At 41.4% G+C, this 15,814-nt stretch overlaps 3 protein-coding genes across 4 annotated transcripts; 1 reads left to right on the top strand and 2 right to left on the bottom strand.

The window, feature by feature from the left end:
* Positions 1–211: 211 nt before the first annotated feature.
* LOC120425045 (vacuolar protein sorting-associated protein 16 homolog) lies at positions 212–3,404 on the bottom strand. The gene is made up of 5 exons (XM_039589415.2): positions 3,213–3,404; positions 2,944–3,139; positions 1,542–2,629; positions 1,336–1,484; positions 212–1,278 (listed from the first exon to the last, which is right to left on the bottom strand). The coding sequence occupies exons 1-5, from the start codon at positions 3,269–3,271 to the stop codon at positions 257–259; spliced, it is 2,514 nt and encodes an 837-aa protein (XP_039445349.1). The 5' UTR covers positions 3,272–3,404; the 3' UTR covers positions 212–256.
* Positions 3,405–3,556: 152 nt separating this feature from the next.
* On the bottom strand, positions 3,557–9,495 carry LOC120425047 (ubiquitin-like domain-containing CTD phosphatase 1). The gene is made up of 2 exons (XM_039589418.2): positions 9,228–9,495; positions 3,557–4,551 (listed from the first exon to the last, which is right to left on the bottom strand). Exons 1-2 carry the CDS (start codon positions 9,397–9,399, stop codon positions 3,734–3,736), a joined length of 990 nt encoding a protein of 329 aa, XP_039445352.1. The 5' UTR covers positions 9,400–9,495; the 3' UTR covers positions 3,557–3,733.
* Positions 9,405–11,583, top strand: LOC120425046 (E3 ubiquitin-protein ligase FANCL). 2 transcript variants are annotated; one of them, XM_052707533.1, is made up of 3 exons: positions 9,405–9,544; positions 10,452–11,342; positions 11,408–11,583. In XM_052707533.1, exons 2-3 carry the CDS (start codon positions 10,500–10,502, stop codon positions 11,567–11,569), a joined length of 1,005 nt encoding a protein of 334 aa, XP_052563493.1. In that variant the 5' UTR covers positions 9,405–9,544; positions 10,452–10,499; the 3' UTR covers positions 11,570–11,583. The 2 variants fall into 2 exon arrangements, with proteins under 2 accessions (XP_052563493.1, XP_039445350.2); XM_039589416.2 differs by lacking the exon at positions 9,405–9,544 and adding an exon at positions 9,713–9,936.
* Positions 11,584–15,814: the final 4,231 nt, after the last annotated feature.

The raw sequence follows: 15,814 nt of genomic DNA, 5'->3' as shown, positions 1-15,814 counted from the left end.
AACGCGTAGCACGCTGCGATGGAATTAACTACTTCTGGAGTGGTATTTAAATTTTACTCATCTTTTGGGTTGATGGTGTTTCTCTTCAAATTTGAGTAAAACGTGGCCATGTTTGGAATTTCACTTTGAAAATAAATAAACAAGAGATTACAGATTAAATAGTGACTTTTATTGCATATTATATTAACCTTTAAATTGTTGGAAATTATGTTTTCAAACGTTACAAATCCCGCCTCGCCCTACCACGCAACAACAATCACTTTTTGCTCGACAGCTGCCCGATCAGATTCTCCACCTTGGCCAGCAGTGCGGGATCGTTCGAGCAGCAGTCGTAAATCTTCAGCAAGCTATCGATGTCCTTTTGCTCGTACGCGATGGTGGCCGCTTCCACGTGGCAACCGGCTCGCAGATACCACTTGAACTTATTTTCCTCCCCGCAACGGGGCAAATACTTTTTCGCCTCGTCTACCTTACCCTGGGCCAAGCAAACCTCCACGAACGGTTCGTAGCCGATGGGACTTTTCTTCGACTTGGCAAACTTTTCCAGCTCGTCCCACTGGAACTGCTGCGAGAGAACCTGTATGCGGAGCCACCAGAAGCGCCGGTCCGGCACGCGGAACTCGCTCTTCAATCGTTCGGCATATTTTATGTCCCCAAGCAGTAGCAACTGCCGAATCGTAGCATGCAACGGCAATCCGTACAGTCGCTTCTGGTACTTTTCGTCCAGCGTCTTCTGATGCTTCATGAGTTTCTTCGTCTCGTCGCAAGCTTCCGTTTCCAGCGTCTTGTTGGCTTTCTTGTAGTTTCCACTAATGTCCGGAATTGATACCTCGACATTGTTAATCTCCAGCGCTTCCCGCAGACCCAGTTCCGCTTGGGACTGGAAGTCATCCTCCTGTGAGTAGATATCTTTCAACGTGGACAAACTGTTCGCTTGGCAGTACTTTTTGTACAGATTCTGCGCCAGCGGAAACCGACGAATGGTCATCTGGAACTTGGCCAGCGCCGTGGTGCTCTTCATTTCCAGTATCACCATGTAGATGAGGTCGGTATCGCCCGACTGGGTGGCGGCCATCAACGCCTTCTCATTGGCACCCAACTTGAGCAGCAGCGGAACCTGGAGGCTTTTGCGTGGTTCCAGCTCCAGCAGCGTGATGGCCAGCTTCGTTTTGCCCACCTGTTGGGCCTTTTTGGCCACGTTCGCAAACGAGATCCGCTCGGTGCGCGTTTGGTGCGAGAGGAACTTTTCGGAAATCTTGCGAGCGACCTCTTCCTCGTCTGAAAATTAATAATATTAGAGAATTTAAGAAAAACAAGTAATTGAATGAATCTTACTCTTATCGTGCACAATTTTGTGGAATGCCCAGTGCTCCAGAATGCGCGATTCTGGAAGTTTCAAATGTTTAGCCACCTGGATTGCCAATCCGTAGTGTTTGCGAAAAATCAATCGATCAAGAATCACCAACGGTTGTAGAAAATTGAATCTGTAACAATATCATAATTATTATAAGTCAAATATCCACTAATTGATTCAAACTCACTGTCTCAATGTAAGCGGCATACCGACGTTCCGATCGCGCAGCGCATTCAACACCCGCAGCACACGGCACATTTCGATGTACTCCTCGGGATTGTACCCGGAAAGAAACCCCTTCCCAAAGTAAGCCGCTCTGATCAGACTCTTCTGGGTATGGGTATCGAATTCCTGGCCAGCGGCCTGCACGCACTCCGCCACCGCCGATGCCAGCCGGTCCCGAATCAGGCAGAGATATTCGTCCGACTGGTGGCTGCGCTCCTGGAACTTGCGGTGCGCTTCGAAAAGGAACGATGCCGGTTCGGAGATTCCGATGCCGAAGATGTTGCTGGTACAGCGCGGCACGCGCTGGATTAACTCGTGATATCCGTTGGTCAGGATGCGAACTCCGTCCATTTCTTGAATCAGGACCATGGGGGAATCGTACGTGTAAATATTCGAGTCTCCGGTCGTGCCGACCACCAGAACCATCGAAACGTAGCTGACCACGACCGCCTGATTGTCCGGAGTTGGGTCTTCGTCACAGCACCAAGCGATCTGCTGTGGCCGTTCGGTGCGTCCAGTTGCATATTCACAGTACTTGGTCTTGAGATCAGCCGATCCCATCCAAATAACTCCGGTGTTTGTGTACAGTGCCAAGTGTCGGTGATTGAACGAGACGGCCATGAGAATGATGCTGCTGAAATCGCTCTTCATGGTAATGACGTGAGTCAAAGGGGCACTTTCACCGTGTCTGGCTAATATGATTTCCGTATCACGGGACAGCAAGCAGCACGTGGTACGCTCTTGCGAGACCAGTTCCCAGCTGGTGAGTCCCGTTGGCAAGGACAACAGTTCCGATAGTGGTCGCGACTTGGGATCTTTGATACTGTTGACGATGTAAATCTTGTGGCTGGCCGTAATAACGGCCACACCGGTTCCCGAACTGGACGCAAATATCTTGGCGTCAATCACCTCCGTAACGTCCTTTCCCATGCTGAATTTATGTTGGAAATTGCCAAACATGTCATAGATAACCACAAAACCATCGTCCTGAACGCACAGAAATTCCTCCGCATCGGACCAGCCCATGCAAACCAGGTTGCCGTTGTCCCACTGGAACCAAATTAATGATTTTTTTTAAATATTTTTTACAATATAATTTTATTTCTAGAGCATTTTTAAAAACATCCAAACATTTCGTAAGAAGCATGCAAATTTAAAGAAAATTAAGCAAACAACCAACGACTCAAAATTGAATCTAGTAGTTTTCAGAAAACTGGGTACTTTCAAATACTACTTAAATATGAGTAGTTCCAAATAAGTGTGTAACAGCCTTACATCGGACTGTTTTTGTCGGGTTATGTCGGTGCATTCAAAATAAAAAAAATGCAAATAAAATTAAAATTAAAAAATAAACTAAAACTCACATTAATCGACGAGATGAGCTTCCCGGCGCAGTTGAAAATCCGAATGACCGGTTTGGCCGAACCCGACCCGGACAGCTTGAGGAACTGCTTAAAGTCCTTGACCAGCGCCACCGGGCCACCGTACGAGGCGGCGTGCACGGTCATCTGCTCCAGGTTGATGGTCGCCGGCCAGTCCATGCTGTACAGGTCGATTTTCCTGAAAGAAATCCGGGTTTCGAGACGAACGGGTCAATATTTCTGTCCACTGAGGAGCGATGAGTAATTCTCACCTGTATGAGTTTTTCTGGCCCAGCGTGAACCAGTCTCCGGTGTTGCACAGGAGGGACATGATGACCTGTGGGAAGCTATCCGGTGTTCAGTGAAAATTTATGCACTTTTCACGAATTAAACAAGTTTTTCGTCGGATCTTATCAAAATTTTCGTGGGGCGAAACAAAAACAATCACTTTAATGACATATTTTTAAATCATTGAGCTGTCATCATTCAAAAGGGGACATCCAATTATTACGATACGCGGGATAAGTTGTTAACTGTTGTTAGGCATTAGCGTTAGTGAATTTAAAAAAAACTCAAATCAAGGGAATGTGATACAAATTTTAAGAACCATTTCAAATTTAAACTAAAATGCGATATCTTTATTGTTCATGTTGTTTTGCATTAAGGATAAGGATTTTTAAGTTCATAATTAAAGCATTAATGGAATAAGGCAATTCAGCTCGAAACGAATCCAGACCACAACACGCGCACTCACTCACTGCCGGATCTCCTTCCCGTCCTCCTCCCACTCACACTACTCGTCGGTCGCTTCGCGACGCTTTTTCGGCTTGAAGCTTTCCCATTTCTTGTGATTCAGCTCGTTAAAGTCCGGACAGTGCGCCGCAATGTCCTTCAAATATTTGGACAGCTTGAGCAACTCTTTGTCCTTGCCCCGATTCAGGTGAGCTTCGGCAAACGGCTTGATGCGCAGTCCCGATTTGGGGTTCATCAGAAAGTTCCGCCGCAGGTCGTCAAACATGATGGTATTTTTGGACGAGTACTGCTCGTATTTGCCCCAAATAACTCCCAATGGTTTGACCTCAATAACGCCACGAATCGGACAGTGTACGGTGATCATGGCCTCGGAGTCCAGCATAAAGACCAGCTTGTAATCGGGATGAGATGAAACGCCCAGCAGTTTCATCTTCTCAACGATCCACTTCATTGAAGTGGCCGACCAAATGGCGATGTCGTAATCCTGATAGGCGGACGTGAGAAACTCGTGCAGATACGGCCGCATCAGCTCGGAACCGTTCTCCGCCGCCGATCGGTGATCAAACAGAGTGTAATCAATGTCCAACACCAGCAGACGTTTGCCCTCGCGTGGCGGGTTGAGTTCGTTGATTTTGTACTCGCGGACTCGTTTGTTAATTTTGGCCAAATAAATTTCCTTATTCTCCAGCGGAACCTTGTCGTCGTCGTCGTTGTCCAGGTCGTTGATTACCGTTCCGACGTCGTCCGGCTTCGAAGCTGCTTCCTCGATATCCGCCTCCAGCGAACCCACCATCATCAGCTTGAAGTTGGGCTTCAGTTCCATCATACCGAGACGCACCTCGTCGGTGGCGAATTTACCTGTTAAAGTGCAATTAGTTAAATAAACACTTCTTCATCAAACAAGGATTAATATGGATCATTTCGCGCCAACTGTACACAAAAAAGTACAAATTCGAAATTGAAAAGAGCTGTTTATACTATCGAATCATGCCAGAATCCCAAAAATTCAGCAAAATTGGACCATCCCTTCTCTTTTGGGATCTTCGGCATCGGAATTGGGTACTAAAGCCCTATGTAAATTTTTATGTACAACGGTAAAAAGCACGATAAAAAAACATTTCTGATCACTTTTTTTCATTGTAATGCAAAAAAAAACATTGACAAGACAACATTTTTTCGATGGATCAACTATGGTTCCCTTGGAACGAGCTGTCAAGTAGGAGCTTTTCTGTCATGAAGGACCGCGAGCAGGGGCGCCGACTAGTCCAAAATGTTGGGGGGGCACGGTTGTTTTCCGAAATCGATAGGTAAGAGTGGCGATTAGATGTTAAAGTTTCTTGTATATCACGAATTTTAATAATTTTAATACGATGTGATTTTTCATCCGGCATCATTTTTTTAAGAAAAAAATAACTTATTAAAACGTGATTAGAATGTTAATTCGGGGGAATTTTTTATATGTTTGGAAGGCGAATTCCTTCTCATTGGCATATTCTCACTTATTTTCTAGAAGTAACAGTCAATATTAAAAATAATCAGATATTTAGAAATTTAACAATACAAATATTCTAAAAATAAAAACAAAAGAAAAAGCAAAAATTTAAAACTTCAGAAATATAAAAATACAAATACACATTTAAAAAAACATCAATTTTTCAAATCTGCAATTTAGAAAAATAACAGATACACTAAATTCAATATTTAAAAAAAAATAGTATAAAAATATTCTAGGGTTGAAAAAAATGTTCAGAAATCAATAGCAGAAATCCAGAAATTAAAACAATCAGAAATTTAGAAAGAAAAATAAAATTCAATGTTTAAAAAAATCAAAAATTTAAAATTTATGATACATGAATTAATTTTTTAATAATTTAAGAATTTAAGAATTTAAGAATTTAAGAATTTAAGAATTTAAGAATTTAAGAATTTAAGAATTTAAGAATTTAAGAATTTAAGAATTTAAGAATTAAAGAAATTAAGAATTTAAGAATTTAAGAATTTAAGAATTTAAGAATTTAAGAATTTAAGAATTTAAGAATTTAAGAATTTAAGAATTTAAGAATTTAAGAATTTAAGAATTTAAGAATTTAAGAATTTAAGAATTTAAGAATTTAAGAATTTAAGAATTTAAGAATTTAAGAATTTAAGAATTTAAGAATTTAAGAATTTAAGAATTTAAGAATTTAAGAATTTAAGAATTTAAGAATTTAAGAATTTAAGAATTTAAGAATTTAAGAATTTAAGAATTTAAGAATTTAAGAATTTAAGAATTTAAGAATTTAAGAATTTAAGAATTTAAGAATTTAAGAATTTAAGAATTTAAGAATTTAAGAATTTAAGAATTTAAGAATTTAAGAATTTAAGAATTTAAGAATTTAAGAATTTAAGAATTTAAGAACTTAAGAATTTAAGAATTTAAGAATTTAAGAATTTAAGAATTTAAGAATTTAAGAATTTAAGAATTTAAGAATTTAAGAATTTAAGAATTTAAGAATTTAAGAATTTAAGAATTTAAGAATTTAAGAATTTAATAATTTAAGAATTTAAGAATTTAAGAATTTAAGAATTTAAGAATTTAAGAATTTAAGAATTTAAGAATTTAAGAATTTAAGAATTTAAGAATTTAAGAATTTAAGAATTTAAGAATTTAAGAATTTAAGAATTTAAGAATTTAAGAATTTAAGAATTTAAGAATTTAAGAATTTAAGAATTTAAGAATTTAAGAATTTAAGAATTTAAGAATTTAAGAATTTAAGAATTTAAGAATTTAAGAATTTAAGAATTTAAGAATTTAAGAATTTAAGAATTTAAGAATTTAAGAATTTAAGAATTTAAGAATTTAAGAATTTAAGAATTTAAGAATTTAAGAATACGACCAAAAACGTTTTAAAATCGATTTCCAATACTCAATAATGCTGATTTCCTGAAAATGTTCTATTTTTAGTATTATTCTCTACTCCCTGATTTTTTGGCATATTTTTTGAGGGTGCAGTTAAAATTTCTACAGCCTTTTTATTTTTTTTTAAATCGATCATAAATTGCTTGTTTTTTTTTAAGATTATAATGTGGAATTGTCTCAGATTAGGTTTTAATTTGTCGGTTTCTCAGTGAAGCGGTGCGCTAGTTTTCAAAAATTTACTTTTTTTGAAACAATTCTATTTTTTGGCTAAAATTGGTATAGAACGGTTAACGGTTAACAAATGTATTTGAAATCTTTTCAAATCCTTTCTAAAATTACCAAAAAATTATCGAATTTATCAGCATATTTGTAAATGTAAAGCAGTCAACAAATTACCATTTTGAAAAGTGTTTCAGCTTATATTCGCTAAATCCTGATCTACAATGGCAAATCGCAGAATGTTGCGTTTGAAAACTTGATGATTGTTTTCACAAGAGTTTGCGTAAGTTTTATTGTAGATGAAGTGCTATGGAAAAAAGTACATTGGTTTTGTTTTTGGAACAACATGCACAGATAGAAATCTAATGAGCAAATCCGTAAAATCTATGTTGACGACATCTCTCAAATCAAACACCGATGCCTCTGTGCACAGTGGTATAGATAAAACGTTGTCGATTTAGAAAAATAATGCATCTAAATCCAGAATATTTTAAACGATCTTGTTCGAAAAATTCCAGCGATTTCGAAAACAACAAATGTGTTTGAACTATTTTACGGATTCGCTTACAAGAATTCTATCCGTGTGTACAAAAAATGTTCCATTTAAGTTTTAGATATTATTTTCAATTATTTCCTTTTTTTATATTTGATATAAGTATATTTTTCTTCCAAAATTTCTGGGGGGGCACAATGTATGGGCTGCCCCCCCAGCCAAATTTTAGGGGGGGCAAAAAGTACCGTGCCCCCCCAGAGTCGGCGCCCCTGACCGCGAGGATAATTTTTCAAAATTGATTTAAAAATCCATTTTAAACTCTTTGTGGTCGTACAAAGGGTCATTGTACTCAGAAAAATAAGCTTTATCACTGTAAACAATAATATCTGCAATCTAAGCTTCATTTAAGGACCCAATTTCCGCCCAAAGTTTGGCGTTTTTCGACAATTTTTCGAAAAACCTCTGTTTTTAGATGACCGTATCTTGTTAACATAAAATGATAGAACAAAACTCGAATACTCCTTTTAAAAGAAATTGTATTTACGCTGAATTCAATGGCGGCATCAGATTTTCGATTAGAATCATTTTTTTTGTATTTTGGTAATTATATTCTGTAACTGCAGGCTTAAAAACTCGTTATCTTAAGAGATTCCAATTCGCCCAACACGAAAAAAAATATTCTTATGTAATATCGTCTGGGGAGCTCGATTGTTTGTTGAGAAAATAGCATGCCAGGTTTTCAATTGGGTCCTAAAATGAAGCTTTGATTGCTGATATCATTGTTTACAGCGATAAAGCGTATTTTTCTGAGTACAATGACCCTTTGTACCACCACAAAGAGTTTAAAATGGATTTTTAAAGTTTTTAAATCAATTTTGAAATATTATCCTCGTGGTCCTTCTTGACAGAAAAGTTCCTACTTGACAGCTCGTTCCAAGGGGACCATAGTTAATCCATCGAAAAAATGTTGTCTTGTAATTTTTTTTTTGCATTAAAATGAAAAAAAGTGGTCAGAAATGGTTTTTGATCGTGTTTTTTACCGTTGTACATAAAAATTGACATAGAGCTTTAGTACCCAATTGCGCAAAATGCATCAACGTTTGATTCCAATCGAAAATCTGATAACGCCATTCAATTCATCATCCAATTCCCTTTCTTTGTTTTCAAGATAAAGCCATTTGAAAACAGGGTTATTTTTGAAACCTGTCCAGTTGTTTTGACATATACTTTGAAAAAGTATTTGAAACGGCCTTAAAAAACACCTCGGCCTTTTTTCAGAAAATTCTGTTTTTGCCAGCTTAATTCAAGAAGACCACTTTGTTAATCCATAAATTGCCATCAATCTTTTATTTTTATATTTTTTTTTATAACAGAAAAATATCAGAAATAGTTAACCAGTTTGCCAAACTCGCAAACAAAGTAAAATGTATTTAAACAGGCTGACGCTTCTGCAAACAAATGCAGGCAAACAAACAAGGCAGGCTAACTGTCAAAAAGTGCGAGTTTGTCATAGTCCTCATCCTTTAGAAATCTGGAGCGATTTAATTTCTCTTTTCTAAGGGCATCCTCAACGTGCTAACGCTAATGCTAAGGAAAATGTTTTCAATGTCGTAGTGTTACGGAATATGGGAACGACACCCATTTTTTAGACGTTTTTGACTTAGCACAGGAACTACTTAAAATTGAGTAATTTTTATTTATTCAAATACAGACAGAAAGGGTTCAAAAAGAAAAAGAGAAAAAAATAAACTGAGCAAGCTTGTGTCTACAAATTTTATTTTTTCCATACTGGGAAAGAAAATTTCCATGAAATTTCAAAAACCGATGATCTCATACACAAATTTCCTGTCAAAACACGTGAGATGGAAATTTTTCCGACCCGGCAGATCGTAATTAGATTAACAAATTTTTCTCCCCACTTACCCTTGTACTTTAGATTGAGAAGTTTCTGCCGCGGCGGCTTCACTTGTGTCTTTTTGCAAATTTCGTGCTTTAACACAGCAACTGTGTCCTGATCGGTCAAATCTTCTATCGGGAACTCTTTGCCGCTCCATTTGACGATAATTTTAATCTCGTTCGACACTTGCGGTTCCATTTTCTGTCGCGTTTAAAACTCTTCCGCACGAAAACAACAAACTTGTTTTTGCTCAAAATTTCACCTGCTGCAAAAGATCTATCTCTTTTTGCGGTTATGTCAAACTGCTGAGTCGCGTTATTTACGTTTGGGGCGCGACCGAAAGGTACGTAACGGTTAAGGTTTTTAGAAAAAAAAAACTTTTTATTTCAAAAACATCAACATTCTTCATTAAATAATGATATTTTTTATTGCGAAATAATCTGATTATATTTTTTAAATCATCGAAAATAACAAAATCGTTACGTATTTCGTTGTGACTCCACTTTCGGCCGGTTGTGTAAAGACAGGTCGAAAGTCATCAAAGCCTTTGTATCAACAAGTCGAGTGATTTTTTGAAATTTAAAATTTATCAGTTTTTGAGTACAAGTTTTCGGAAGAAGTAAATTGCGTCCATCAAAAATGTCACTGTTTTGTGATGAAAAGTTCAAGTTTTTACAAAACCATCCATTTATCGCAGAAATTGAGGAAAACTGTTTTGTTGGTTATGTTGCCGGTGTAAGTAAACAAACATTGGAGTCAGAGCCGGAGGTCGAATGCATAACACCGTCGTAGAGTAACTCCTTAAATTTTCCTTAGAGCAGGTTGCCCGTTGTTTGACTTGTCATATGAAACTTGTTTTTTATCGATTACTTTTTCGCTTCTGATTTTTTTTAAATATGTATAAATTGAATTTTGCTACAGGAGAAATAAAAAATCCAAATTCATGGGTATCGAATTCTAGAGTATTTTTTTATTAGGTCCTATAAACATATGAAAAACAATAGCATATAGGCCCTTTTCAAAAAAAAAAAGTCTGAAATTCTCGGGAATTCCTCTTCCTAAGTTTGTTTCTAAATATTTGACAATTCAATTAATTATAGCAGATATCTGAAAATAACTAAAACAAAAGTTTTTTTCTATTATTTAACAATTGGTTTGAAATAAATTTCACGTCAAATTTCAAGTTAGCCCGATTTCCGGACTATTTCTTCCAAAATATTGAATTAATGTTTGCATTTTTTACATTTCAGCGATTCAAGCTGCAAATTATTTTACCAGATTTCCCGCAACTTGATAATATGAAAATTGCTGTTTTCGATGCGTTGCAATTAGTGAACACTGAACAGGTTTCCAAAAACGGCACACTCGATGAATACATGGAAAATTTGATAAACTTCCTAACTGGTCGAACCACGCCACCAGCGAAAGAGTCCAATCCGGATGCTTCCGCCATCCTGGCCATCTTGAGCCAACTTGAACAGCTGAAAAAGGAGCACCATTGCCCAGTCCACATCAACAGCTCGCTTTCGCAGCTTAAATTATCCAGATTCAAAGGGGACGATCAACATTTTTTAGAATTGGCACGAGCCTCCGAAACGACCTTCTCGGTCATTTCGCACAGCCTGCCGGATTTGGGTTCGTCCGTGGAGCTCTTCATGTACCCTGCGGCACCGGAAGCGCACACCACGCAATTCGTGCGTGTTTTAGAGCAACTCGATGAATTCTACAGCAACCTCAACACGCTCGATCAGCTTTGCTACGTGGTAGATCCGACGGAGGTCGACACGCGCCTCACATGGCGCATCATCAAGTTCAGCCAAAAGGTGTTCCTAAAGATTACGCTGCACCCTCTGCAGCCGTCCTCGATCGAGGTTGCGTTCATCGGGCCAACGGACGAGATTGAACTGCTGCGAGAGCAGTACAACGGCAAGCTGGAGGACTGGGATCCGGACAGCGACGTGTATACGAACATGCTGCGAATATTCGAGATCATGTCATTTCCGATGCGCACCGAGGACGAGGCGGACGCGATCGACTGTGGCATCTGTATGTCGCACCGGGACGAGAGGGGCAAGATTCCGATCGTCAGCTGTGACAACGAAAAGTGCTCGCTGGTGTTTCACATCGATTGTATGAAGCAGGTGGGTTGATTGGGGATTGCTTGTAGAATTAAGTGGTTTCAATGTATTTTTTCTTGTTGTTGCAGTGGTTCCTATCGTTGAAGGAAAGCAAAACTTTCTTCGCCATATCCATCGGAACGTGTCCTTATTGTAAGCAAAAGTTGTCATCGAGCTTCGATATTTTTTTTTTTTTTTTTTTTCATAAAATTATTTTTATTAGGTCCTTTTCGGTACTGGGACCTGGTTAGGACCGAGTCGGCTTTTGTAATTACATTTGACTTAATAATTACAGAGGATCTTGTGTGTAAATGTTAGTGGGAGGGGAGCCGATTACCCGCGGCCTACTCGGGGTTAGTAGGGAAGGGATTGATGTTAAAGACAAGGCGTGGGATGGGAAGGGGGATTGTGTAGGGGTCTTGGTTGGCTCTGCTGGCCTTTGCTTGTGTCCTCAGCCGCAACTCGGTGTCCAGCTGCTGGGGCGTTCTTGCTTTGCTTCCGGTGCAATCCAGAAACGACGGCTTTGTGTGAAGGCGAGTTATACTAACTGAAGGAAAACTAACTGAAGGAAAACTAACTGGAAGAAAACTAAATGGATATTTTGGAATCTACGAGGAACTGATAGATCGGATAGAGAACATCAAGGTCTAGTTGAGATAACGCGTCTCGCATCGGGATTTCTGGTGGTCTTCCTCGGGCCCTGAGGGTATCTTTCAACTTAATTCTGTGAGCCTGGTGATCTGGACACGCCCATACGAGATGGTCGATGTCCTGATAACCCTGCCCACAGTCGCATAAGTTTGTATCACTCATGTTGATACGGTAAAGATGAGCCTTGGACGAGTAATGGTTCGACATAAGGCGGGACATCGTTCTGATGAATCCACGCGTCAAGTCCATTCCCTTGAACCAGGCTTTTCTTTGCACCTTAGGTCGTATGGAATACATCCAACGTCCCTTGGTGTCGTCGTCCCATTGTTTTTGCCAATCCAGGAGCGCACGCTGCCTCGGCAAACCGTAGCATTCTTGTAGGCTAATTGGCCTTTCAAAAATGTCTCCACTCTCAGCACCCTTCTTGGCGAGCAAGTCCGCTTTCTCATTACCCGGAATCGAGCAATGAGCGCGGACCCACACCACCGTGATGCTGAAGGACTGAGCCGCCAGGTTGTTTAAAGTCTTGCGTATTTCCGTGAGAAAAAACGCAGACTCCCTGGTCGGCTTCAGAGACCGGATAGCCTCAACAGAGCTAAAGCTATCGGTGAAGATGAAGTAGTGGTCAGGTGGCATGGTCTCGATGATTCGCAGTGCGCAGTAAACCGCGGCTAACTCTGCGACGTAAACCGAACTCGGGTCCTTCAGCTTAAAGAACAGCTGATAAGATTCATGATAAACACCGAAGCCCGTACAGCCGTCGAGCTTGGAGCCATCGGTGAAGAATCTGTTGTTTGGAGGAACATGGTTGTACTTTGATGCGAAGATCGACGGTACAACTCCCCGCAGAAGATGGTTTGGGATACCGCGAGTATCGGCTTTCATGGACGTGTCGAAGCCAATCAGGGTGCTGTTGGTTAACGGAGGCGTGCGCTGTACCGTTGTGCTCGGGCTCCACTCCCACGATGACATAAAGTCATAGTATAGAAGCATGCGCCGAGACTCAACGTGAAGGTTCAGCAACGTTTCAAAGTTGTCAATTACCAGTTTATTCCTGTAATCACACCGGATCAGGAACCGGTAAGACAGTTCGTAGTAACGAGTTCGCAGAGGCAATACTCCCGCCAAGACCTCGAGGGTCATGTTGTGAGTTGAGTGCATGCATCCCAAGACAATGCGAAGACTTCGGTACTGTATCCGCTGGAGAACCAACAAGCGTGATTTCGCAGCTGACTGGAAGCAGAAACTGCCATATTCCAGCACCGAGAGTATCGTTGTCTTGTACAGTCGAAGCAGGTCAGAAGGATGAGCACCCCACCGGTTGCCAGAGACGCTGCGCAGAAAATTAGTCCTTTGCAGGCACTTTTGCTTCAGGTAGTTAATGTGCTTCCCCCATGTTCCCTTTTGATCGAAGATGGTACCCATGTACATGAAGTGGTCCGACTGCTCGATAGTCTTTCCCGAGAGAGAAAGATTGAGCTGCGGCGGTTCATGCTTCCCCGTAAAAACGACCAGTTCCGTCTTCGCCGGAGAGAATTCAATACCCTTTTCAACTGCCCAATGGGCCAAGTTGTTCAGGGTATCTTGCAAGGGTTCTAGCAGATCGACTTCCTTCTTGGCAGCGATTGAAACCACTGCGTCATCTGCGTACTGTATAAGGGTGCAGTCACCGGTCAAGCAATCATCGATGTCGCTGACGTAGAAGTTATACATGGATGGGCTAAGGCGTGAGCCTTGTGCCAAACCCATGTAACTTATCCGGGTGATTGCCAGATCACCTTGCACAAAGTGCATGTGTTTTTCTGACAACAGGTTGATGAGGAAGTTGCACATCGTCGGATTGAGACCGCTCCGCCGCAGCTTTACTCCCAACACATCGATGGAGACTGAATCGAATGCACCCTTGATGTCTAGAAAGACAGAAGCCATTTGCTGTTTCTTACCACGGGCTATGTCGATCCCTGTGGCCAGCAAGGCTAGACAGTCGCTTGTTCCCTTGCCTCTCCGGAAGCCATACTGCGTGTCAGACAGCAAGTGCTCTCGTTCCATCCATGGTTCGAGGCGGTCGAGGATCATCTTCTCCAGCAACTTGCGTAGACACGACAACAAGCTGATTGGACGATACGAGTTGTGGTCGGACGCCGGCTTACCGGGCTTTTGAATGGCAACCACCCGGACCTGTCGCCATTCGTGTGGAATTACGTTCTGCTCCACGAACGTGTTGAACAGATTCAACAGACGCTGCTTGGCGACGTCCGGAAGATTCTTCAGCAAGCTGAACTTGATCTTGTCCGGACCAGGAGCAGTGTTGTTGCCCGTCAATAGTGCTATGGAGAGCTCTACCATCGAGAAGGGAGGATTAGCATCGCTCCCATCAACATCGTCGAATGATGGTTGTGTCGGCACCGAGTCCGGGCACACCTTCTTGGCGAAATCCAATATCCACTTGTCCGATTTTTCCACACTCTCGTTCGGAACGGAACCTCTACGCATGGCCCTCGCAACGCGCCACAGAGTGCTCATGGACGTATCTGCTGGTAGTCCTTCAACGAACTCCCGCCAGTACATTCGCTTCTTCCGCTTCAGAGTATTACTGTACCTTCGATCGAGAGCTCTATACCTTTGGAAGTTCGCTGGGGATCCACACTTGCAGAAGTCCACATAAGCTACAGACCTGGCCGCCGAGAGATCCGTACACTCCTTGTCCCACCAGGGAAGTGGAGGGCGCGTTCGGATGTATGGTCCCGGGACGGGTTTCGTCTGAGCTTGTAACGCACTGTCATAGATCGTATTAGCCAGAAACGCATATTCTTCAAGCGGTGCCAACCCAGCTCGCAACTCAACTCCAATGGAGACTGCCTCCGCGTACTGTTTCCAGTCGATATTTCGCGTCAGATCGTAAGGCATCTCCACCGTTGTCGATTGCTGTGGGCCATGGCTAACCAGAATAGCGATCGGCAAATGATCACTGCCACGAGGATCTTGAAGCACGTTCCAGTCACAGAGAACTGCCAAACTGTTGGAACAGAGCGACAAGTCGATGGCACTCGCCTTCGTACCGGACGTAGTTGGCGTTGGTGGTGTTGCAATCCGCGTAACTTGCTTGTCCCTGTTTAGGAGGGTCATCTGGAAGTCGTCGCACAGTTCATGAATCAGATATGCTTGAGGGTCTGTCTTGTGACTTCCCCACTCGGTGCTGTGAAGATTAAAGTCACCCAGAACCAGTCGCGGTGCCTGCAACAGCTCAAGCATACCCCACAACTTTTGTCGAGTTAACGACGGACACAATGCAAATGTCCAGTCCTCTGATCCTGGCCTGTACTGCGACTGCTTCGATTCCTCCTAGCTTCGGGAGCGTGACCTTTCTAAAAGTGTGGCATTTCCTGACCCCAATCAGTACGCCTCCACCTCTATTTGGTCCTGCCCTGCTCTCTGTGATGATGTTGTACCCCCGGAAAGCTGGCGTCTCATCTCCGATAAGAAACGTTTCGCTCAGCGCAAACACATCACAGTCCCGTTCGAATGCGAATTGTTGAAAATCGTTTAACTTGGGGGTTAAACTTCTACAATTCCATTGTAGGAAGGAGATGCCATTTTTCGTTTTTGGTGTATTACCCATCAAAGGAAATGAACGACAAGAGGGGCATCGTGGTAGCAAGCTGTTTCCCGATGTGTCTAGCGAGAGGCTCAAACCGCTTTATGATTAAACGCGTCGGTTCACTCACGAAAGAGCACAGCCATTCCACGATTGTGGAAAAAGGAAGGACTCCTTTGAAGGCATCGGTGATCGGATTCGGTTGAGGAACCGGTTTTAGGGGGATCTTTGGCAGCTTGGGAACGGGCTT

This window comes from Culex pipiens, chromosome 1, assembly GCF_016801865.2.
Source record: "Culex pipiens pallens isolate TS chromosome 1, TS_CPP_V2, whole genome shotgun sequence".
Taxonomy (NCBI): Eukaryota; Metazoa; Arthropoda; class Insecta; order Diptera; family Culicidae; genus Culex; species Culex pipiens.
The sequence above is the reverse complement of the archived record's forward strand: the minus strand, read 5'-3'. Positions and strand labels throughout refer to the sequence as shown.